This window comes from Drosophila obscura, unplaced genomic scaffold, assembly GCF_018151105.1.
Source record: "Drosophila obscura isolate BZ-5 IFL unplaced genomic scaffold, ASM1815110v1 contig_200, whole genome shotgun sequence".
Taxonomy (NCBI): Eukaryota; Metazoa; Arthropoda; class Insecta; order Diptera; family Drosophilidae; genus Drosophila; species Drosophila obscura.
The window spans coordinates 3,774,439-3,796,932 of NW_024542791.1; the positions used below are offsets into that span (position 1 = coordinate 3,774,439).

Genomic DNA, 22,494 nt, shown 5'->3' on the forward strand with positions numbered 1-22,494 from the left:
GATATACCAAAATATACTCTTATTGTAAAAACATACCGTAAATATACCGCAGCAGTCAGGGCTGCATAAAATTGCCGTTGCTGGTCAAATTTGACTAGACCCGACCCTGGTTCTCGTTGAAACTGATTGCTGTTGATTTTCCCGTTAAAATTTCAAACAAAATTTGATCGACAATGCCACCAAAACGTCAACAGAACAGCCGCAAAAGCGTCAAATCGTTGGAATCTGTTTCCCCCGTCCATCCCGAGCCGCCGAATGTGTTCTTGTATGTGCAACTGTCCGGCTTATGCCGAAAGAGCCTGCCAGTCACGATCCATCCATTGGAGCTGCATTTAAAGCAGGGCGACAGTTTGATCATCAAGTGCGATGAGCACTACAACACCGATGGCATTATACGGCAGAGCGAGTTCGATGCGAGGCCCACGTTCACGCTGGTATTCCAGCAGGAGAACTTGGACCGCATTAATCATGCAGCCGACAATCCGCTGCTCATTATGTTGTACATGCGACAGAGCGATCCATCGGTGCACGGCGACGAGGAGCAGGAGGAGGAGTCGCTGGAGGGCCAATTCACTGTCGAAACACAGGGCACACAGGAGCCTTTTCACAGGAAGACTTTTTCGGTTGCCAGTATTCTGGACCACAGTGAGCGCGACGAGGTCAACTACTACCCAGAGAAGGTGGAGCTGGTGCTGCTCTGCGCCGGCTATTTGGATGTGATCAAGCTGTTTGGCCATTATCGCAGCATGATCAAGGAGAGCCTCTACCTCTATCCCCTGCCCGATGTGCCCAACGAGCTGCGCACCACCGTACACACGGAATGGGATCTGTACACACTGCTGCCCATTGCCAAGGAGCTGACATTCACCAACATGTGCTTCATAACGTTCGAGTCGATATACAATCTGAGGGAGGAGTACCTGCTGGATGTGCCCTCCATGTCGATCAAACTGAGCTTTCGCTCCAAGCTGCCCAACGAGCGCAACGAGTACCAGATGCTGCCACTGTGCGAGTTCTCGAAGCTGGAACAGGCCTGCATAGGCAAGCAGTTCATGAACCATGTCTTTGAGTGCTTCCGCCAGACCATACCCGAATACAGGACGACCGGCCTGAAGTCCACCATGGAGGTGGAGATGCACAAACTCTTCGCGCAGCTGGCCCTGTCCGAGGGCATGGAGGTGGACTTTAATGTGATTGACAATGTCTTCGATGAGGCGATCATCTGCAATGGCTTCCATCGCTATATACTCACCAAGCAGCTGTCCGATATTCTGTCCGATGCAATTATCTGCCAGAAGTACGATATAGCAGTGGAGGTTTTTCAGTCGAGCACCAACCAGCGGGTGTTTCACGGCATTCTCGATCCATCCATAATGGTATTTCCAGGCGGTAATTACATATGACTTTTCCACATGGTTCGCATTATTTTCACATATTGTTTTTCTGGATTAGTTCAAACCATGCGCTTTGCCGTCAAGCTGGAGTACGTGGGCAAGCGAAAGTCCCGGGCCAAGCGGCAGACCATCGTCAGCATTCAGAGTCAGCGCAGTGGCAAGAGCGAAATGGCACCCATGATGCCCACATTTGCCATCATCAAGCTGTGCCTGCTGGCGCCGATCAGTGCGATCTATCAGGAGCTCAAAATATTCCGCGAGAGTTTCATCAGCCAGAACCGGCTGCTGTTCTGCGATCAGCCGTACAAGGAGCCCAAGCTGGTGGACTTGGCGGAGATCCAACGCGAGTCGTATGCACGCTTCGACAAGTTTATGCGCGAAACCATCGCCTATATTGTCAATAAGAACGTGAAGGCGCTGGAGGATCGTAAGCAGCACTTTTGCTGCGACATTCACAACCTAACCAACATTCTGATGAAGCTGGTGGGCAGCGATTTCAATACGCGCACCCCCACCAAAACGAATGTGGAATTTAAGGTAGGTAAGCAGAGGGGCAGCAGCAGCAGCAGCAGCAGCAGCAAATCAAATTTTATTAATTTAATGGGCTATAATTATTCGTAGAACTTGTGCGCCGAGGCCTACAACGAGCTGGAGCATCGCATCTATAGAATTATGAATAGGGTCGAGGAGGAGGGCTTTGATAACTTCGTTGTAAGTCCGCACATACAAATGGATCAAATCATCGATCACCTGAATGCCATCAAGCTGCTGCATGCTGTCAAGGATGATCGCATGGCCAAGTTTGTGCTTGAGAAGGTTAGTTCCCCAATTCAATCGGATGAGTCGTGAAATTCCAACAAAAAGCAGTGAGTGTCACCTATTGATTCACGGCAACTAGCATGTGCTAACACATTTAACTCGTTTACGACTCATCCAAGACTCACCCAATTGTGGGTTCTCTTGCGCTCGTATATACTATTGTAATCATGGCAGAAATAAGTGCAAAAACAGGCATAAACAAATGTACTTTCATTGCTTCATCAGTAACCTTTAACTGCGTCACTTTTGTGTGCGAAAGAAAGAAGAGAAAAATGCTTCCTAAAAGGCTTTGTGATTCACGAAAATTGTGTCGCTAATTTGATTAGATTGGAGGTTATGAATAATTGACAGACATTAACCTTCCGGTAGTGAATCGAAACGGAAACGGAAGTAAGCCATCGGTCATTGTTGGGGCATTGCTAATTGATTATTTTAGAAGGTGGAAAATCACCAACACTCGCGCACTACTCCACAGATTTGCAGCTACCTTAACTTACTTTCTTTTCCCATGTTTTCCTTGCAGGCCTCCATCGAAAAGCCAAACGATGAACGCTTGAATTTCTTTATGGTTATCGCGCACATGGAACGTGGCGAATATGCGGAGGCAAAGGCATATTTCAGCTCACACGGCTACCGGGTGCCCGAAAGCTACGAATACTTTGCGTAAGTTATGTGCAAATATCTAGATATCACACACCGGACAGATACCGTTCGCAGGGACTGGATCAAGCTGTACATAAGCCATTTGGATACGCGTGACGATCCGGAAACGGCTGCCAACAGCACAGAGTGTCTGCTGCGCAGCCTTATCCGCTTCTCAAAGGCGAATCCACTGCAGCAGGATGGCTGGATCCTGCTGTACTGCTACTATAAGAAATACGACTATGTGCCCGGCTGTGCCTATGCCCGTTGGCATTTCGAGGAGCAACTGAAGCAGGGGCGTTCGGGTTCGTCCACCGCGCCGTACAGCTTATGGGGCATATTTCTGACCATTAATCCCGAGTTTTCCACGACGCGCGGCAACATATTCTTTGAGGTTTTCCGAATATTCGTGCGCTTGGGCCTCTATGAGTTTGCCCAGGTGGTGTTTTCCGTGGTGGAGAATCAGTGCTCCGAATCGAATCGCTATTTGATCAATACGCAGCTGAAAATTCTGCTCAATCGATTGGATGATAAGTTTGTGGTGCGAACCTTTAGCTTTAAAGACGATGAGAGAATGGTGGGTCCATCTACTTTATGCAGTCACTGAGTTCCTGATATTTTCCCCATTCATTGCAGGCCGCCTTGAATGCCCAGGTCAATGGCAATGTGGAGTACCATCGCGGCAATCTGGCGAAGGCAGCCGCCTTCTATAGCGTCACCATGCAGCTTCCCGAACGCGATGAGAACGAGCGGGACTATTTTGTGGTCAGCAAACTGCGCTTGGGTTACATTGCCTACGAGACTGGCGACTATCTCAGGGTCATTGAGGCCCTCAACTATCCGTATATTGGCAAGCTGCTGCCAATGCTCTCCAGCTATCTGATGGGCAAGGCCTACTACAAGCTGGACAACCTCGATATGGCACTGGAGTGCTTTATCCAATGCACCCAACTACAGAATCATGTGCCCAGCATTTGGGGTTTCCTGGCGCTGATCAATCTCCGTTTGGGTGAAAACTATAAAGCCCTGGAGTGCTGGAAATATGCTAAGATTGTACGCGATTCCTTTCTGATTTCTGATTCCTTTCCCCATTTATTCTATTCTGCATTTTCCTTTTTGCTGCAGGATCCCCTAGTGGAAATCGATGATGAGATGATCTATGAGGAGCTGGCAGCCATCGATTGTGACACCGTTGATATGTTCATCGATGTGCCGGGCCACTACAGCGAGGTATCCTTTTTGGGTCAGTTCAGTGATATGAACCGCTGATTCCATGACTGATTTTGTGTACATACTCGTATATATATTTTATTTTTCGTGGCATGGCATGGAGAACCCATAAATCTAAAAAAATTTTCTACTCTGCTGGCTTGGCACCAATTCCGATTAAAGTGGGGCTGGGGGGGAGGACTGCTGCTGTGTGCTAAGGCTGTGCATATATTTTTGTGTCCCCCCACTTGTTACGTGCCCCTCATTTGTAGTTGTTTAGCAGCCGTGGCTTGTTGACACAAGGTAATGAGAGACAGGACAGTACAGAACCGCAATTGCTTACATAAGACAGTGCAGCACACAAAAACAAAACACATACAGACGATGATGGGCCGCCGTACGGTTCGGTACGGTACGGGGCAGACAGTTGCATTTGCTGGCTTTTTATAGCCTACTTTCGAGACGAGGAGATGCCTGCATCAGTCTGCAACCAAGCATGGCCCATGTTGGAGGTGTGAACGGCGTCTTTGCGGCAGCTGCCCTAAGGGACATCGGGGAGAAGCCAGCGGCCAGTGTGGCCAGCAGCACAGCGCTGGCCATCCGAAACTCCACGATTATAGCCCATCGACTGTCCATCTATTTGCCGCAGCTTTTGCTGCCCTCGCGTGACCCCCAGAAGGTGGCTGTGCGCCGCAGCGCCAATTATATATAGTTCATCCAAATAATATTTGTTCTATTCGTAGCTGATAACCGAAATAAACTGCAGTGTGGCGCAGTTTCGGGAGATGCTGATCTTCATTGGACAGGCGCGCGACTCGCCGGAGTTGCGCGAGAAGATACGAAAGCTGAGGCGCAGCTGCTTGGATGCCTGCAGGCACACGGCCCACCTGATCACACCGCAGCCACGCCACTGCCTGGGCAGTCCCAGCGAGCGGATGCATCTGACGCTGCTCTACCATCTGACGCAGCTCTTCCATCACGAGCTGATCAAAAGCCATCGTCTGATTCAGCTGGTGCCCCTCGACATGACCGAGTATTATGGTGGGCTGGAGTGGGGAACTGCTTCGAAGGTTGCTCTGTTTCAACATTCTATCCCCTTACAGCGCCTTCGCGTACTGCGCCCTCCAATCTGGGCAATGTCATCAGTCAGATTTTGTTGTGCAAGCAAATCAATCCCGACTTTCAGCAGGAGGAACTCTGCAGCATTGCCAAGGACTCACAGGAGTTGAGCGAGCTGTTGGACGAGCTGCAAGCTCAAATGCCACTGCCAGAGGCCACGCCCGATGTGGAATTCGATCAAACAAAGAAATGTGAGTACTGCCAGGGGCATTAGCGTGCTGCTCCTTCATGCTGATCTTCTGTTGCAGCTGGCACTAGTCTTGTATCGCTCAACACACCCATTTGGTATGCTCGCCAGCGCAGACGCAGCTGCAAGAGCCGCAGCCGCAGTCTCTGCTGTTGCCTGACCTCATCACATGGCAAAACCTATTAGTGGCAGAATGATATCTCATAGATAGGCAGTGCGAACAACATCCCCCAAGTTACTTCCCACAGATAAGATTCAGCACAAGCTTCTTGGAAACCCCAGCAGCAAATAAGGCACACAAAGAGTCATTCGATGGAATGGCAAGAAAAGGACACAATCATTAATCAATTATCAGCTGGAAAATGTAAGCTAAAATCTATACACCACCACACCACACATATCATAACAAGTGTAATTGCTGCGTTGATAGCTGGGAGGGAGCAGCACCTTCGGGGAAGAGAGAAATGATTAAACTGGATTCCCAGAAGCGATAATAAAAGCAAAACCATAAAGCCAATGTGGCACATGCCATCAAAGCGCCTCAAGGCTCAGGGCAATAACGATTATGAGTGTCAGCCGATTAAAGACCAAAAACCAGAAATGCTTACAAATCGAGAGTGTGGGTCGTCGGATTTTGCATCTTCAAAATAATGATGAAATCTGAAAGCTGTGCCCGTTTCCCTTAAACGAAGCACAAAGGGCGATAAATTCAACAGAAATCAGGCTAAGTCATCCCCCCCACCGCCATCCCCAGCCCTTTATAACGGGTGTGCTAACAACATTGTGTATCATAATTTTTGCGTAAATCCGCAGCGCGTTAAGTCGTATTTGCTGTGGAATTTAGCGGCATGCCAGCGTACCAGGTGACAAGCAAGTCAAGCCCACCTGCTTGCGCTTGCTGGTGGTGGCCATAAAAATTGATTAGATTCTGGCTTACATCTCATTCTCGAGAAGCGACGCCCCAATGGCAACTGTGTTAAGCATCGCATGATTCTCGCTCAGATGATAATAGATACGAGTTGGCAACAGGGCACGGACCGCCGCCATACCCAAAAGAATGAGACAGTTTTTGTGATTTTGATTTTTGATTTTTTTGCATAAGCTTAAGTATATTTTAATTTTAAAAATATGCCTTTGTCTTTTACAAAACATATCTCTACATTAAAAATATAAATATATTCATGTGTATTACATATATATGTATGGTATATAATGTGTATATATTTATTGTATATATATTTAGGTTTTAGGTGTAAACTTCTTCTAAGATGTCATATGGATTTTCACAGAAAATCTTCAACTTTTTTTGAGTAATGCTTTTTAGTTGTTTGCTTGTGCGTTTTTTTCTTCTATTCTGCTCTCGTCCCATTCTGTTTCTTTTATTGCGCTTTCGCTTTTCCCCTATGCAAGAGACAGAGAGAGAGAGAGAGAGACTTTCCCTTTAGTTAAATTTTTTTGAGCATTATTGCATTATGGAAGATAGAATTCTTTTCTTTCGTTTCGGAATGCACCATCAATATTTTGGGGTTTTTGTTTCCTTTTTTGATTTGTGCCTCGAACCACAAAAAGGCAAACACACAACTATAACGAACAATCTCTCGACACAAGGATCATCGGTTCTGTTCTGTTCTGCTTTCTGTTTTCTGTGCCTGTGTCGTTTCTGTGTGTGTGTGTAAGTATACAAAAATTATTATCGCATCGCTATCGACATATGTAGACATAGATATATAGGTAATTTGTATATAGCTATAGGCTATAATAGTTAGACATTTTTTTTTTGCTACATCATAATAAATTCACTATTTGTTCACGATTCCTTCTGGCCTAATATCACCGTTATCACTGCATTGCCAACACAAACAAAAAAAAACGAACGAACGAACTTGACTTAAGTCTAAGCAGAAAGAAGTCTTTTTCCTGTTTGGGAATTGGTGGTGGTCGGTCATGTGTTGGGTGCCATTCGAAAAAAAAAACGTTAAACAAAAGAACTAACTTAGCTAATCATTTGCCTAGTCACACACAACAAACGGCAAACAGCAAACGAAGAAACCGAAATAATAATCATAGAATATATAAAAAAAAATATATGAAAGAGAATTCTCAAAACGCGACACAACAATAAAAACTAAGAACTAAAAAGCTTAGCAATTAAGCCCTAAATTACGGGTGAGAGACTGTGTGTGTGGTGTGGTGTGTGGAGGTGGTACCACGGCGTCCACAATGGATGTGGGAGCCGTGGGGCTGCCTTCTCAGCTAACTGCTATCTGGATGAATGAGTGTGTGTGCGGGTGTGTGGCTTATATGGTGACGGGTGCTGCAGTCTGGCTGTGGTTGTGGTTGTGGCTGTTGGAGGAACTCTGGTGGCGGGGTGGCGGCCAACTCTAGGTGCGGGCACTTTTGCTCGCCGATGAGGTGGACAGTTGTTCCAGACGGGAGCACAGCTCCTGGGCCAAACGCAATTGATTCGCCGCAGCGGCAGCACACGAAGTGACGGTTCCAGCACCAACTGGCATCTGGACTCCACCGGACACTGCCTCCGGATAGCTGATGCACACGCCCACCCAGCGGGCTTGACTGCAGGCATGGGACTGTTAACGGGACAGAGAGAGAGAGAGAAACAATCTGTTAGCTGACTGCACACGTAGACTGTGTAGAATTTCTATGGTACTCACCATGGCAAAGTCTCGCTTCCACTGTACACCGCACTGGCCGTCGCACAGGGGGCAGGGACGCTCCAGGCTGTAGCCACCGCACTCGCTGCAGTCCAATGAGACATGATCATCTGTCCAGGAGACGCCGCAGGTGAAGCAGGAGCCCATATGCTGTCGCAACTCCTCAATGGTCATCACATTGTCCATGCTGATCTCCAGGGGACTTCCCACCAGATCTGGCAACGAAGCGGACAGACCGAGATTGTGATGCCTAAAACGATAGAGAGAGAGAGAGAGGGGGGAGGGGGAATTCGTGATTAGCTCAGAGTCATGACAAATCGTGGAAAGCAGGCAGTCAGGCAGGCAGTCAGGCAGCCGTGACCTTGCTTGGTGGGCGGCGGTGGAAGTGGCAGGCGCTTGCGCTGGCGCTGGCGTGATTATGATAATGAGTAGCGTGGCGGTGGAACTGAGAGACAGAGAGAGAGAGAGACAGGGGGAGAGATTGTGGATGATTGAACCAAATGGCAACTGTACCCAACAACAGCAACGACGCCAACGACGCCGGCGAGACTTTCGCTCGATCATGTGAGCGGCACGGCGGCGGCGACTTGCGTTTGCTTTTGTTTTTACGGATAAGAGGAGGAGGAGGTGGAGGAGCGGACACAGACCCCAAAAAAGATAATGACACTAATACAGAAGAACCGCGCGAAGCTCTCTCGAAAGGTGTGACTAGTATGCTGCTGCTGCTGCTGCTGCTGCCCTCTTTCATTAATGGGCCAAAGTCGGGGCCATAAATATTGCAGGTGATATTTGCTATTATTGTTGTTGTATTCTTGTACTCTGCACCCTACACCTAACTGCGGTCTGGGCATGATAAGATTGCAAACTAAAATCATGAATGAGTAGCCCGTAGCCCCACCTTACATTAGCCTGCGTCGCATGCTACCGCTTCTGGCCTCTGGCCAGGGCCTAGGCAAGCGACAGGGCCCTGACATTGTTTACAATGCGATTGGCTAAAATACGAATGAATGAATAAATGCGGTGGAAACGGAAACGATTCCAGCGATTCCAAGTGAATCATTAAATCCACTATGAGTCGAGATGTGTTTTCGTGTGTTTTTGTGCTTCTATTTTTGTATACTTACGATAGGGGACTGCAGATGTCGGCGATCTGGGGACCATGTACGCTGGCAATAGACATGTTGGATGCTGCTGTTGGCACTGCAATGGGAGGAAGGGAGAGACAGACGCAGATAAATAAACGCACACGAATCAATTCAAAGTTCATCAATTGTAACAAGGTGATATCGAGTGGGGGTCATTCTGCAGGTAAATACCCCCAAACACAGCCGAAGGTAAACGGGCTTGTCGTGCAGGTGCGTGCGTGTTCGTGTGTGTGTGTGTGTGTGTGTGTCTCTCCGAATACTTGAAATGTCAGCGGCATTTGCAATGACAGTTTCGATTCGAGCACAACTGTACCTAACTCTGTGACTTCTTGGACACATATTCAAATATATAAGTTTATCAAATACGAATCGAACGCCATTCTTGGCTCAAAAATTAACAACTATTGAGAAATAGGAGTCAAGTCGAGTCAAGTCGAGTCGATTGGTGTGGAGTGGAGGGGTATGCATGGCAGAAGGGGGTAAATAACCGCTAAAATCCGGTTAAAGGCACCATAAACAGCCAGCGGAGGCCGTGTACAGATCACAGTGTTGTCGAATGCGTCATATCTCTCTATAGTTTTAATTGCTTCGGATGGGGGCGCCGCACAATTAAACAACTTTAATGTGCGAATTATTTGGAATTGGCAGTACACTGTCCGACCGATAATTGCATGATTTCTTGTGGGGCAAGGGGAAGCTGATATACCATACAATACTATACTACAGCACAAACTTGTCTACATTGTTGGGCACGGATTTTGGCAAAGTTGCAAAAACGTACAAACATATGAACATATGTACATATGTTTATGTATATACATATGTATATATTCACGTATCCTCAGGCACATGACTGCTGCTGAGCTGCGTCTGGCCTGGCAAGCATCATAAATTTATTTTGCGTTGTTATGCGGCGGCCAGCCGTTCTATATATAACTTTCGATCGTATGAGAAAGTTTAATTAAAAGGCGGATTGGGGCTAAAATTAAATCGCCCAACCAGCATGCAGCTTGTGCAACAGAGAACACGGAGGCGGAAGAAAGAGAGGCCGTGGTGAGTCGAGACCCTGTGCCGCTACAAGTGCAACTGGTTCATGTCTCCGCTTACTGCAATTTCGCCTGGGTTTGTGTGCCTGCTAGAGCTGTGCGGCGACATAAACGTCGCAAAAACAAAACAAAAACAAAAAACACAAAACGAAAATTGCTGTAATTTATCCGAACGAATGCGGCAGCCGCCGCCATGTATCTGGGTATCTGGCTCTGACACACGGCCCCTGTGCCTCTTGCCACAGCACAACTAGTTGCATTTAATTTGATTTAATTTATTTATAGAAGGGCACTCACACAGCCGCATAACAAAACACGACACACATAGATACAGCTATACAAACGAGGAGAGGAGATGAATGTACAAAAGGAGGCGGGAGGGAGTATGGTGGGGCCTGGGGTCGGTCTGTTCGTTGTTGTTGATTTATTTTGGGCACGGAAATACTTACATTTGTTGTATTTTTACAGAAATTGTTGAACGTTGTTCTGTTTTTTATTTATTCTGCGCTATTAATAAATCCAAATTGGGATTTTAGTCGCAGTTGTTGGTTGTTTGTTTTTGTTGTAGTTGTAATTGTAATTGTTGTTACTGCTGTGGTTGTTTTGGCCTTGCATAAGCCACAACAAATCAAATTATCTTTTATAATTGCTTGTAAAATGAACAGTAACCGTTTTTGGCTATTGTATTGTTTTTGTTTTTGTTTTTCTTAGTAACTTTTCACACGCGATGGAGACAGTTAACTTGTGGAAATGTATGCAATTATTTATTACTCCAGTGTTGAGAGTGTTCATCGGTTTGATATCCAAACAATAACCGAAAGTTATGATGCAGCGCACTTTTATAGTTGGGCTTCCGCTGAGACAAACGGAATTGATTTTTTCTGGAAAGCCAAAGACCAAGTGGCATGCACGACCGTAGAGGATGGGTGGAATCGAATGAACGCGCTGGCCTCAGTTCGCCTCGCTTTTATAGGCAGGCGAAGCACTCACTTCGCCAAGAGAGCGCACAGCAATGGCAGTGAGCGAGCGAGAGAGAGAGCGCGCGCAAAGTGATATTGCGGATGACAAAGCAAAGCTAACGAACTGAACTTGCCAAGCTCTCGCATACATTGACACCACACACACTCTTCAGAGTCGTAATAAACTTATGGCAGCGCCAGCGGGGGGAGGTTAAATCAAAGCGAAATTCCAAAAACAAAAGTCAGATGCTGACCAAATTAGCGGTAGTTGGCAACAGCGGAGAGCGGCGAGCGGCGAGCGAGTGTGTGTGTGAGAGAGGCGATAACCAAGCAAAACAGAGAGAGAGAGAGAGAGCTAAGTGAAACGGCAAGGGGGGAATACACTTACAGCCCAACAACTTTTTGATGCATTTTACAGCCCTATCTGCACTTCCACCGCATTATCACAGATACTCTTACATAGAGATACAGACGTAGCGATACGTATACGACACATTGACCGGACGGACACTAGCACATTGACTAAATGTAATCGTCGCCGGGGTTCTTGACGTAGAAGACAGCGGAACGACAACAGACAGGCAGCAGCTTGGCTGGCAACCGTCAGAGCACCCTCGTCGACCCGTCAACGGACGCATTTCATTTGAATAACAAATCATTTTTGTTCTTTGACAGGTAGAGCGCCGGACAAGGACAGGGACCACGAACCATGAACCACGGAACACGGACAGGGCTGAGCAGGTGGAAAAAGAAGCTGAATAGAGATGAATAGAGCGGGCTACGGGTTTAAATACAGGTAAACCCACCAACTCAATTCTTTGGAAACATTGCCAGAGAGTGTGAGAGAGAGAGAGGGACAGAGAGCGAGATCATGGCTCTCATAAACATGTTAAAATATTTGTACGCCAATGCTTCGCTTATCAATCGCCCTAATCTTATCAGTTGGGCCTCGGAGGGGAGTGGTTCAAGCGCGTGGCATGGCCTGCCCAGACTTCCCCAGCGTTCTCGCTTTTGGGTCTCAAAGTGTAACGGTTAAACTCATTATATACGATCCAAGGCGAGTCCCCCGGCAGAATGGAAATTTTTCGCAAACGTTCGCATGCTAATAGGAGGGAAAAATTCGCATTTTTTTTTGTATTCCGCCAAGTGTCAAGTCCGCTTTGGAGTCGCGCGTCGCGTCGCATGGAGGAAGCTCAAATTTCGCCAGACAAACGAAAAGGGAGCAGCACACCCAAAGAGCACCAAAGCTCCAAGCTCCGAGCTGCGAGCCCTGAACCCCGAACACAAACCAAACTAAACCAAACCCAAAAGCAAAGCGATCCCCAAGGCGACCCTCGGACAAATTAATGCAATTTCAGCGTCGGCAAATTGTGACGATGAAACCACGACGGTCAACTATAAACTACACATAAATATACATACATATACATAGGTACTATGTATACTCCTCACTCGTATGTGTAGCATATATTATAAACAATTAATGTTTATTTAGAAAGCAAGAACGGCAACATCCCCTTGACCGTCATATGCTGCTATGCCCCGGCCGCCCCCCTTGAAAGCCGCCGTTCCATTAGGAAGCCCTCGGAACCGGGGCACACTTTTGCAACTGGCATTCAACTTTGCTGTGCGCGACGCAATTTCATGCAGGGGGGGTGATGGAGGCGATGGAGATGAAATCGCGAGGGACCATTGTCATTTGAGAAGGTCGCACGGCAATTTGCCTTTGGGACACTCTCACCTCATCCGTAATTGCGTCAGAAAACGTGGAGGATATTAGTCCGAAAATAACAATATTTAAACAGTATTTTGCCAACCTTTTGAAAACTTATTAAGAGCCCCCCCCCAGTCGCAGCACCAGCCCCATGACGATCGCAGCTCGTCTCGTCTGTGTGTATTTTTATACTCTTCCTGAAGACACAGAAAAGCGAGAGGGAGAGTGAGAGAGAGAGAGAGAGAGAGATCCCGCCCCATTGTCTTCCTGCTAAATATATCGCAGTCCCCCGTTACTCCAGACACATTGTCACATATAAATAAATACATATTTTACAATGCATTTCGAAACCGGCTGCAGATCTACGAATATCAAAAAGTGTCCAACAAAATGTTATATTTTCGTATCTTATCGCTTGATTTATAGGTCTGCCGTAGAGCTATCAATTTTCAAATAGATTGGATATCGTAAATATCATTTTATTGAGCGCAATTCTTAAAATATTTATTATTTGAAAACTTTCAAACAGATATTCCGCACAAAAGTTTATTTATGATGCGGTCAATGGAATTTAAGGGGTTTTCTATATTTTCCAAGCTAAATATACAAATAATAGCGATGCAAATATATTTTCCAGTTTAAATTCAAGCTGATAATGTGGTCGAGGCCACTTAGGGATTTTCCTATCACATTGGTTTTTTTTTTTTACCTACATATAACCAAGATTACGAGTTTTGGGGTTTTTTTTATTGAACTTGAAAATTGTAGGTGTTTTTTTTTCCCGTAATCTATACAAAATTATTTATAGTTTAGAAAACTTCGTAGTTCTTTGTGGAGTGTTGATCATGGATCAGTAGCTCTGGTCTGAAGGCAATGATCGAACTAATGCAACTAAATCCAAGCTAAATCCAAGTACCCTTGAGAATTACTATATCCCTCACAAATGGTGGGAATCAGAGTATGTTTAGGAAACTCTCTTTTAGACGTACATTTGCCTTACAGAAGACCTAATCGAATATATGTATGGGATAGTCCCACCCATGAAATCTTTCACTATTAATTACAATAAATATAAAATTAAAAGAGGAAATCTTCAAGCTTACTCAAAATGAGTTGCTACGGTTGTTACCCCTCCCACTCTCAATACTACTTTAGCTCGGAAATGATTACCCACTTGATCAATCAACAGTCTGGAAGCTACTACTGCATTCAGTCAATGGCATTGGCCATCAGGCCAAACACAAATGTTAGGGTATTCAAGTTTCCGTTGTTCAAATATAGTTTTGTGTTTGCCAATATACAACTGGCGGAATTGTGCATAAATACAGTACAATATTCGTACAATTATTGCGTCGTCAAGTGCTGCTTAAAGACATGCGCTTCCTCTTTGGCTTTGGCACTGGGCTCTGGCTCTGGGCTCTGACTCTGATGTTGGCTCTGACACCCGGCCAGTGGCTCGGCTCGGCTCTGCTCCGCTCGACTCTGTTTTGGTGCCGCGCAGCTACGCAAATAAAGCTGCTCCTGCACGGGAGAGTATCTGTTAATTATTGTTATGGTTTGGATGTTGTTGTGGTGCTGGTGTGCAAATAACCAGCACACATGTGGCATCGCTGGATGGATTGGATTGTATACCAATCAAATGCAAAACAAAAGGCGGCCAGGCCAGGTGCTGACGTCAATTCGTGAGCGAGAGAAATCAGGAAAAGAAGCTCACAAAAAAGCCCAGCTTTTTGTTTTGAATTTGAGACATTATAAACCTCCTTCTCTGATCATGAGACGGCATTGTGGGCGTGTGATTCATTGGGGGGGTGGGGTTTTTTAAGGAATCCTACATCTACATATAATGTGTAGCGCCACACGCTTGATACCCGCTGCTCATCACTCTCAAAAACCCCATAGCCATCATTATCATTATCATCATGAGCAAGCAAGGCAGCCTCCAGCTCACATGGCTATGCTAATGAGTTGGGTCGAATAGCAGCGACACACAAAAACTCGTTCCGCGGGATTCCCTTGCCCAAGAGTTTTGGCGGCGATACAAAACAAACTGATTTTTTTGGAATTTCAACCTGGCTGGCTGTACTATGGAAACCGTTTACTTAATTAATGGGGGAAAAGTACTCAATACTCGTTCACGTCTATGTGGGTAAGCTGTCAGAATGGGGCGTGGTCTGTCTGTCTGTCTGTCGGAGGAGGAGGCGGAGCCGGAGGAGAAGCCAGATCATTCCATTCGAACGAAAGTGAGTTCAAAGCTTCGCCCGGATCTGTTCTATAATTGCAGATTACTAAGTGCACTAAGTGCTCTGAGATTTGAGAGATTTATGGGACCAAAAACTGTTGACAAGGGCAATTAGAATTGCGAGAAGTCGAATGATTGTGCCCTGACCCTGAACTTTGGCCTCTAGCTCATCCCCCTCCCATTTCCATATGTTTTGTAAGAGTTCCGCAGAATGAATTTGCATACTGATGACAGATAAAATGATACTGGCATTCCCAATGAGCTGCGGGGAACTGCTCCTATAAATAGGTCTATGACTTGCTTATCTCACTCTCGTTCCCATTGAAGGCAGGCCAGACCGGGCCCTTGGATATTGTAGTAGATCAACGCACGGGGGTATATACGATATGACCGATATGGGTTACAAAGCAACGGCCTGGCCCTGCCCATGACTGTAAGAAGGTTACGGGGGGTGGGGGGCCAGGTGGCTTACATGTGTATTTACTCTTATTGCATGACCCCCAACCCCGCTGGCAATGTCATTTACTCTGGGGCGGGGAAATTGAATTGCATTCCTCGCAGTGAGTAACACCACGATCGGTTATGATGAGTCTGACAATTGAAATTCTATATTCTATTTTTACTTCCCATATTTATAAGTTTTTCAGATGACTTCAGCCAAATTATTAACATTTAATTGGAATAGCCGCCTGCCCGGCGCATTAATATTAATATAACTTGTTCTAGTCCATTCGGGAAGTTCGTTTCTACGAGTTAACTATAGTAGATCTCGTTCGATTCGTTCTATTGTGTGTCTGTTCGTGTCACGAATCGTGACTGATGTTTGGATGCTACTCGCAGCATGGGTGAATGGGTGATAAAAAATCCCACCGCAAAGCTCATTAGATCGTATTAACATTGAGAGCTGCCTTCCCAATAGATTAAAGTACAGCACTAGATATTAATAAAATAATTGTGCATATAAACCTAATCTTAGAATCCTTGGCCAAAGCAATTCCTCGTTGCTGTAAGCCAATGCGAATTAATGTCATAAAAAAAAGTGCGCCATCACAATGAAAACTTCCTCATACGTACTTCCAGAATTCTAAATTATCAAAGCAACATAAAACAATTTAACGATTTGTGTTAAGGAAACTATAAAAGTTCAGTGTGTCCACACTCTAAACAATAACAGGGGAAATCCCCCGAAATGTTCTGTCTTTGGAGCTCAAAATACAACCAAGCAGAACTTTAGAACGCAATTGAAAATGCTTTCACTTGAGCTAACAGGAATAAACCTACTTAAATGTCAGACAAAATTAGTGGGAAACAAACGTTATAAGTTATTGTTTACACCTATGGGAAACTTTTTTTTGTGGTGGGAAGTGCGAAAGGCAGAACCCAGAATTACGAGACTTATCGATTGTTCAGTTCAGTTCCCCCCCGGCCGTAGAATATTTTGCATTGGAATTTCTGAGGCAAAAATAAAGCGAACCGAACCGAACCCAGTGATCGCTGGTCCAAGGTATTTCCACCGCAATCTCATGAATATGGCGCAAAATCGTGGTTTTTGCAAAAATCCCATTCGAAGTCAAAGTGCGCAATCCATATCAAAACTAGAACACAACAGAGACCAGAGCGAGCGAGAGAGAGCACACACAGTGTCCCTTTACCCAGTCCGTTCCCCATGGGACGGTTGGAGGGGGTGCTGAGCTTAGCTGTGAGGGAGGGGATTTTGTGGTTTTTGGTTAGGCGTGCGAGCAAATTAACACTTGTGGAAGAGTCTGGAGAACATTTAATTAGCGATTTGCATTGTGCAACAGTCTGCTAATTACACGTGACATGAAGGGAGAGTTCAGGCGGTCCGGTCCTGTTCGGTCCGCACATGCTGTGGGTTTAACTCCCAGAGCAGAGAGAGAGATTTGTCACCACCACTCGACGGATTTGGTGCAGTTTAATCTGGTTTGTTGCTTCCATTTCTTCAATGAATTCTCCGCAAATGAAACTGTGTTCATTAGTTAGCTGATAAAAGCTAATAAAAGAACTAGTTTGATTAATTAAGTGCTGTGCTAGTTGTATTCATTTAAGAGTAAAGCTAGATCCAGCTCCAAAGTGAACTATCTTGTAGATGCTACATCAACTTCTATACCTACACTCGAAGCCACTTGTTTGCGGTGCTAATGGGAATTTACAGCAAGTTTTTGTGTTTGTAAATGTAGTCAATAAAGTGGTGCGACCGACCTACTGACGTAGCAACTCTTGTCATCTTCGTCATCATCTCATTTGACTATCGTCATTATCATCATTTACAGCAGAAGCGCAGCAGAAGAAGCAGCAGCAGCGTCAGAGCAGCAGCGGGAAAAAGCGTCAGCAATAGCGACAAGAGAATCAACAAGAAGGCAAGTGGAAGAAAGGTATGCAGCCTTTGATACCCTTGAATAGATATGCTTAAAGTATACCAGCTCGAATTTAATTTAATATATTTATGCATAGCTGAAATGTGTCACATCATATTTGAATATCTGTAAAGAGAAATAAATCCTTTCGTATCCTTTATACAGTAGTCGGATAACAGCGTAGATTTTGCTTGTATTTTGAACGATTTTAAAAATAGTTCTCTTTTGTTTGTTTTTTTTTGTTCCCACTTTGTTGCAAACATCTGTTCATAATGTAAACACCCTTTTTGCATAGGGTATAACAACATCTCTGTTAGATTTGCGTCGCACGAAACATTTGCTCAATGTAAACAGACTTGCACGCGAGAGCAAGAGCAAGAGCAAGAGAGAGAGAGAGAGCATTGGAAGGAGGTAAGTACGTTGACAGTTGACATTACCGGTTTGAACCGATTACTACCCGTTGGGCCCGTGTCGTTGTTGTCCGCAAGGGTTCTCTCTCTCTCTCTCTCTATGTGTTTGTGTCTGTGCTAAAATTGTAAATTAATAAAAAGAATAAAGAACAAATGAATGAATGAATGAAACGGAATTGGAATTGAAATCAATCCCTGTCCATAGAGCACACACACACACACAACCAGAGAGGTTGTGTCGGGCCTCTTCTCAGTTGCAGCCACTTCCAGTAGAAAGCGGCGCCAACCGCTGACGATGCCAATTTGCACACGTTCCGCCGATGGTTTTGTTTTAGAAGGGTTACGGGTTACGGGCTATGCACTGGATTATGGAAGAGGTTATAACCAGTTGCGACCTAAGCAAATCGGTTAGCGGTCGAGCCATAAACTGGCATCACCTCGAGTCCCCCCCGTTGCACTGTGGATTCGCAGAGAAGTGATATTGATAGTTAAATTCCAGAGAAATTAGTGGTGAAGCCAGAGGGAGCTTTCCAGATTTCCAGAGAACTGAGATTAATGTTGATCCCAAGAGCTTTACTTCCTAAAAAATATAATGAGATTACCTTAAATTCTCTGATTCCAGACTGGGGAATTTAGACAATTTCCATCACGCCACCGAAATGACAGCTGGTGGTGGCGTGCGTCCCCCGATCCCGATCTCTGTACCTGAGTTGCAGCCACTGCCACAGCCACACTTCTCCGCCGCCAAGAGGCTATCGGTTTTCCATGTCATCAGCGGTGGAGGGGCTGACTGGCTGCTGCGCAATACGAGGCGGTAAGGGGGGAGGGACGGTCGGACTTATCAGCCAGAGACGAGACGAGACGAGACGAGAGACGAGACGGACCACTCCATACAAATTAAACAAGGCGCGAATGGGCTGCGCGTGGCGTTCCGTTCCGTTCCGTATGGTTTCGACTACATATAATGAGCATGGGAACATAAAAACAGACAGACGCCAAAAGCGGGACAGGGGCAGGTACGGGGGTAGCACGGCGCATTGCGAAATCCAAAACCGATTTATTTTTGAAACAAACAAAACAAAAAAGCAAAAGAAAAAATTGTCATTACGTTTGTCGCTTCAATAAGCATTTTTGTGTGCAAGCGAAAATGTTTATGCAATCAGCTTATGCATTTACATGGGAGCTACTACTGCTGTTTGGATTCTGAGTGCATTACCCACTTTCGTACCCCCAGAGACAGAGAGAGAGAGAGCGCGACAGAAAGCTCCATTCAAAAGTTGTATACTTAATATTAAGTAAGAATACGGCTGGGGATGAGTCAATGGGGGGAGAACTGCGGCTACATTGTGAGATAAGGAGGAAGAGTGATCAGTTAAGATAAGAAAATTCCACATGAACCATTACGATAAGTGATAAACATACATATGTACCTACTGCGAGTATTATATCTTAGAAATAGTAATTAAAATGAGTCATGGGAATCTTCATTTCACTTGCTACAAAAAAAAGGGATAAAATAAATCATTCAGAACTGGTTCAATTGATCTGAAACGTAATGTACTTATGTGCACAGCACACACAGATTTCGATTCCAATTGAAGCCCCAGCTGAAGCTGTTTGCAAATAGTCTGATGCAATATGGTAATCATCTGAAAATAGACAGATTCACATGGGCCCATCTCATGCATACACACACGATGATTGTGGGGGGGAGGGGTCTCTGGCAAGGGATTGGATTGCATAAGTAGCAATGTCGTCAGGTATTCCTTTATTTAAGTGACTCAATGAAGCTGTCGCTTTGCTACCAAGAAATCATTTGTATAGGAAATATGGTAATCATCTTAAAATAAACAAATGCACACGATTTCAAAGGAGACGACCTACTCCAGCCCCACATCCTTTCCATTACAAATAACTTTTCTTACGAACGGATCTTTCGACAATCCAATGGTCAGGGTCAGAGCCACACGCACTGCCTCCAGCTGGTATAGTATTATCCATTGAGGCTGTATAGTATTTTCAATTACCAGAGACCTTTAATGAGCGACACGTGCCGAACCTCCCTAATGTTATGCACGCATAAAAAACAGCTCACGCTAGCCATAAACCAATTGCTATTGTGTTCCAAAAGAAAATATTCCACTCTCATGAAATGACATCGTGCCTGACCGACCTTATGCGGCATAATCCCCAACACGATTACTAATATTTGCCCACTCTTTTGGCACCCACTTCGCCAGATACAGATACAGAGAGCGAGCGACAGAGAGAGAGAGAGAGAGAGAGGCCTGTCCGGTCCGGGGTCCGAACCGATCCGGGACTGGAGTCACATGATAAACGCGTGAATTTCGCAAATTCTTGCTGACAAGCGAAACGTGTGAATAGGCGGCTCGCACGCTTCGCTTATAAGGCTAATCAGATCGCAGATAAACAAGCAGACAAAACAATTAGTTAACCGATATTGGGGAAGAGACAGTTTTTCCAGTAGCACGTAAATGATGGATGGATGGCTGGCTGGCTGGGCTGGGCTGGGGCTGTACATCATATTCGGGGAATGCTGTTTCTAAAAACAGACCGAAATGCCTCTAAATTTATAGCGAATCGATTTCGAAGACAGAGTGCTGCTGCCGCGGCTATTGACAAGGCTTAATAACTTGTATAATTGATAGCCATTGGTATTTGGCATTATATACAGCCATTATCAGGGGACGAAGTGCTCTCTGCCACTCAGCGATAAACTAGACTATGGCCGGCAATTGGCATTAATAAAAGTGTACAGCGGTTTCCGCACCGATCAGACAAAAGCCTAATGCCTGCCTCCATGCCTCGAGTGGCAGTGGGACGAACAAAGGGGCCAAGCCATGGCATGGGCATGGCTTGGCTATTGGGGGCTGCCAAGTGCTGCGGTGTCACATTGCGGCAGAGTGGGAAAACCGTGCGATTGATAAGCGACCCACTGCAGCTGGTGCAAATGTGGGGTGGAGGACAGGGCAAACCAAAAAAAATACACAAAAATTTTCCCCAAGAAACTAGCTTAGGGGTTTGTCTCGCTCCTCGCCTTAGCTAATCGTAAATAACAAAGATTACGCTGATGTCTAGACTATAAATACGGTAGGGCTAATTATAATCGTATATTCACCTATAAAATTCAAATTACTCAGCGCCACGGCACAGCTGCTGGTGGCGGTCGTCAGCTTATCAATCACGGACGCGCCGCCGGCTATGTTACAAAAGTCCGGATCATCCACATCGAAGATGATCCCATCCTCCCACTCGGTGACAATGTGCGAGGCTCTTGTCTGTTGCTGCGCCAGGGCATGGTTGGTGGCGGTGGTGGTGGCGGTGGTGGTTGTGGCGTTTGAATGGTTTGCCTCCCTGCTGCTGCTGTTGCTCCTGTTGTTGTTGTAGCTATTATTGCCAAACGAGTTGTTGTTGCCGCTGCCCGTTTTCATCTGTTGGATGTGGCCAAGAGAGAGAGTCGCAATTAATGGGTAGAACAATGGAATGAAGTGTGTACGTGATGCTATGCAAATGGCAAACGTCACACGTGGCGCAAATGCAAGCAAAAAAGTATGGCAATGGTTAAGCGGGGGATCTGATAGATGGTGGGGAATGCAGATGACGATGACGATGATGATGATGAGGAGGAGGTGTAGGTAGGCAGGAGCCACAGCTGTTGCTGCAGCACACATCGTCACACACACAAAACACGCAAAATCAATAGATGCAGATGCATTATTTAGGTGAAGGCTGCATTGTTTGGTTTTTGTTTGGCGCTATCTGTGTGTGTGCTCTCGCCCTGGTCCTTGTGTGGGTGTTTTCGCGGGAATTGGCTAATCATGGCATTAACTATGCCTTCGACTTACGTTTACCAATGCAACTGCAGCGCGGGAATGTCCAATAATTATTGTACTAAATTTTAAGCGCCAACAGCAATATTTTAAGTTAAATTATTTAATTAAATAGCAAAATAGCTGGCAAACAGTGTGACCGTGGATAGTATCGACAGAATATACCCGCCTGACCCTCAGAAATATACCGAAATATACATTCTAATTTTCAAAATAAATATTCAAATAAATAAATATACCGAGGATAGCAAACGAACTAAACCACTAACCAAACAGTATACTGTGTACAGTATAGCCCATTTATCCGTACCGTACCTCTGAATATAACTGCTATTATAACGGTACGACACACACTCTGGCATATCGGTATATTTGCGGTATATTTGCGGTATATTTGCGGTATATTTCAGTATATTTTACCGTTGTGATGGTATTCAGGCAGACAAATTATTTCAGATCCAATTTTGAGGCTTGCTTAAATAAAATTATTTATAAAAAACGGGCACAAGCTCAATTACATTGGTAATAATGTCCACTTGATGTCAATGCATCAATTAGTCATCTATTTGTGTTCTTTGGCAATTAAGACTTGTTTTGTTGCGTAAAACGTCGTTTACTTTTCATTTCGGCGAGGAATTTGTTGCCGTTTTGCAATCTTAAAATTTTTGCGCTTTGCGAATGTGAAAACCGGATCAATAAATACAATAATCTAC

At 45.3% G+C, this 22,494-nt stretch overlaps 3 protein-coding genes across 6 annotated transcripts; 2 read left to right on the forward strand and 1 right to left on the reverse strand.

The window, feature by feature from the left end:
- The first annotated feature begins 124 nt into the window (after positions 1–124).
- LOC111076511 lies at positions 125–4,205 on the forward strand. Of its 2 annotated transcripts, XM_022370333.2 has the most exons (7): positions 128–1,389; positions 1,453–1,931; positions 2,016–2,210; positions 2,737–2,876; positions 2,931–3,432; positions 3,492–3,908; positions 3,981–4,205. In XM_022370333.2, the coding sequence occupies exons 1-7, from the start codon at positions 174–176 to the stop codon at positions 4,122–4,124; spliced, it is 3,093 nt and encodes a 1,030-aa protein (XP_022226025.2). In that variant the 5' UTR covers positions 128–173; the 3' UTR covers positions 4,125–4,205. The 2 variants fall into 2 exon arrangements, with proteins under 2 accessions (XP_022226032.2, XP_022226025.2); XM_022370340.2 differs by lacking the exons at positions 2,737–2,876; positions 2,931–3,432; positions 3,492–3,908; positions 3,981–4,205 and having other exon boundaries at positions 125–1,389; positions 1,453–1,935; positions 2,016–2,161.
- Positions 4,206–4,361: 156 nt separating this feature from the next.
- LOC111076293 lies at positions 4,362–5,872 on the forward strand. 2 transcript variants are annotated; one of them, XM_022370047.2, is made up of 4 exons: positions 4,362–4,743; positions 4,808–5,097; positions 5,168–5,374; positions 5,432–5,523. In XM_022370047.2, exons 1-4 carry the CDS (start codon positions 4,561–4,563, stop codon positions 5,439–5,441), a joined length of 690 nt encoding a protein of 229 aa, XP_022225739.2. In that variant the 5' UTR covers positions 4,362–4,560; the 3' UTR covers positions 5,442–5,523. The 2 variants fall into 2 exon arrangements, with proteins under 2 accessions (XP_022225739.2, XP_022225732.1); XM_022370040.2 differs by having other exon boundaries at positions 4,365–4,743; positions 4,808–5,105; positions 5,432–5,872.
- A 711-nt stretch (positions 5,873–6,583) lies between these two features.
- LOC111076283 (protein pinocchio) lies at positions 6,584–21,299 on the reverse strand. 2 transcript variants are annotated; one of them, XM_022370022.2, is made up of 4 exons: positions 21,070–21,299; positions 9,167–9,242; positions 8,043–8,292; positions 6,584–7,958 (listed from the first exon to the last, which is right to left on the reverse strand). In XM_022370022.2, the coding sequence occupies exons 2-4, from the start codon at positions 9,220–9,222 to the stop codon at positions 7,752–7,754; spliced, it is 513 nt and encodes a 170-aa protein (XP_022225714.1). In that variant the 5' UTR covers positions 9,223–9,242; positions 21,070–21,299; the 3' UTR covers positions 6,584–7,751. The 2 variants fall into 2 exon arrangements, with proteins under 2 accessions (XP_022225714.1, XP_022225724.1); XM_022370032.2 differs by lacking the exon at positions 21,070–21,299 and adding an exon at positions 10,683–11,184.
- Between the last annotated feature and the right edge of the window lie 1,195 nt (positions 21,300–22,494).